Source organism: Sinocyclocheilus anshuiensis, unplaced genomic scaffold, assembly GCF_001515605.1.
Source record: "Sinocyclocheilus anshuiensis isolate Anshui unplaced genomic scaffold, SAMN03320099.WGS_v1.1 scaffold424, whole genome shotgun sequence".
Lineage (NCBI taxonomy): Eukaryota > Metazoa > Chordata > Actinopteri > Cypriniformes > Cyprinidae > Sinocyclocheilus > Sinocyclocheilus anshuiensis.
This window is the reverse complement of record NW_015554083.1, coordinates 346,493-348,893: the sequence shown is the minus strand read 5'-3', so window position 1 is coordinate 348,893 and position 2,401 is coordinate 346,493. Positions and strand designations below refer to the sequence as shown.

Genomic DNA, 2,401 nt, shown 5'->3' with positions numbered 1-2,401 from the left:
TCAGAATTGAAAAAGAAAAAGTGAGAGAAAAGTCCCAATTACCTTTTATATTTATTTATTTTTAATACCTTTGTTAATTCTATTTCATCATCTGTTATGATTATTTTATGATTGTTTTTATATGCTGTTAATTTTGTCCGAATCAGGTTATGATTGTTAATTTTTTTCTTAACCATCTGTAACGATAATTTTATTATTATTTCATATACTGTTAATTTTGTATTAAACATCTGTTATTATTATGATTATTTTTAAATGCTGTTAATTTTGTCTTTATCATGTGTTGTGATAATTTTAAAATACTGTTACGTTTATGACTTAATCACTGATTTATAATTTACAACATATAAACTAAAATTGTTTCTACACCATTTTTTAAGTGCAATAAAATCTACAACTGTAAAATTATATCTTGTATGATAAATTCTATTCATATGACATTTAATTTTATATATAAAATGTAATATATATATATTACCAACTGTGTAAAATGTACAATTTTACAACTCTTTATTGTCATAAATAACAACGAGATAACATTAGAGCGACCTACGATGTAAAGTGCAATAAGAATCCATAAAGTACAGTACTTTATATCAATTTATACATCTTTACATCATTGTAAAACTGCTTCTAAATTGGTCTTGGACCTTTAAAATACTGTTAATATGTCTGAATCATGCTAGGATTGTGTTAAACTCTTTAATATTTGTACATTTTCTGCCCAGCACTCGAATGGCGTTAGTTAGTTCTTAGTTAGTCACAGTTAGTTCTAGTCAACGACTGCATTAACAAACACACCACTTCCGCTCACAAATGAAAGAGTCCACAGAACTCATTTGAACTCATTTAATTTCTCTCCGCCCGGCGTGTTAGTGCGCTTACCCACAATGCATTTCACACATTCAGCGAGTGCTTGCTACATTCAAGAGCTAGAGTTTGATTCTCATATTGCACTTGGATTATACAACAACTACGAGTTAGAAACGCTCTTGAGCTCGTCGTTTATAGCGTTCGCTGAGTTTCCTCCCGGCGTAGAAGCGTATAGAAACTGCGTTTGCATTCCGTAGCATTGCATGGCGTTTGGCTCTCAGATGGTCTTACAGTATAGATACACACATATATATATATATATATATATATATATATAGAGAGAGAGATATAAGCAGTGTTGGGGAAAGTTACTTTTAAAAGTAAAGCGTTACAATGTTGCGTTACTCCATGAAAAAGTAACTAATTATGTTACTTAGTTACTTTTTTATGGAAAGTAATGCGTTACGTTACTTTTGCGTTACTTTTTAAATCTGGGCAGGGCTTGCTTGTTTGTTTTTAAAATAAAAAGTTCTATTTTTAGCAAATGTAAAAGCCCCTTAACACCAAAAAGTGAAAGGAATAAGCCTCAGGCTGAAGGGAAAGTAAATTTACGTCCGTACAGTAGAATGCAGAAGAAGACATTTCAACACACTTCAGCAATAAACAAAGACACACAGTAATTTGTGCTTATTAGTACGGTTGAACCGGATCATCGAAGACATTGGTTAATAGAATGGGATTAAATACATAGATATTTGTGTTGTTTAACATAATGTGTTACTTTACTAGTTACTTGAAAAAGTAATCTGATTACGTTACTTGTAATGTGTTACCCCCAACACTGGATATAGGTATGTGGCAAGACCAACAACGATGGCTTGCTCTTTACTGATCTCTAGTGCAAACTCAGTGTACTGCGTCTCTAGAGTATTGCTGTGGTTTTATCCATGCATAGCATATAAAGGTCATGCGGAGGTCAGGTCAAGAGGAAAGAAACGCTTATAAAACAGAGACAGTGACAGCAGCTCAGAAGGAAGAGCGTCCCGGAGAAACCTGCGGACGGGAAAGAAGAGAGAGGTTGGAAAGAGAAAGCAGGGAAATCAGGACTAGTTAGGGCTGCTAGTTAACTCACCTGTGCTAGTGGACTCATTCTGCTACCTGCACACCGGCGCAGTTGTCTTTGCTCTCGGACGCGATGGCCAGATACTCCGCTCTGCAACACACAACACAAGCATCTCCTGAAGGAAAATACATACAAACCGCTGCAAAAATACTTCTTTTAGTATTACTGAGATACTGCTGTTTTAAAAGATATTTTGAATCTGCTTTGATTTCAGTCATTTCGTTGTGTTTTGGTTTATTTCAGTTTTAGTTTCAGATATTTTAGTGCATCGAGTAAAATGAAATAAAAACGAGAAACGCTGCCTTCACAACTACTTGACATTTTTGTTTTGTTTGAAGTCATGAAAACGTGTGCTTTTCTTCATTTTAGTTTTAGTAAACTTACTTTTGATCCTGTAAAATTTTATTTAATGATTATTTATAAATATATAAATTATTTATTATATATTATATATATATATATATA

At 32.9% G+C, this 2,401-nt stretch overlaps 1 protein-coding gene across 1 annotated transcript in view; it reads right to left on the bottom strand.

The window, feature by feature from the left end:
* Nucleotides 1-1,598: 1,598 nt before the first annotated feature.
* Nucleotides 1,599-2,401, bottom strand: part of LOC107669127 (sodium channel subunit beta-1-like) — a 7,241-nt gene continuing 6,438 nt past the window's right edge. The window contains exons 5-6 of the mRNA XM_016461247.1: nucleotides 1,946-2,026; nucleotides 1,599-1,866 (exon numbers count right to left, since the gene is read on the bottom strand). Of these exons, the coding sequence (XP_016316733.1) occupies nucleotides 1,960-2,026 (67 nt within the window). The 3' untranslated portion in view covers nucleotides 1,599-1,866; nucleotides 1,946-1,959. The remainder of the gene's footprint in view (nucleotides 1,867-1,945; nucleotides 2,027-2,401) is intronic.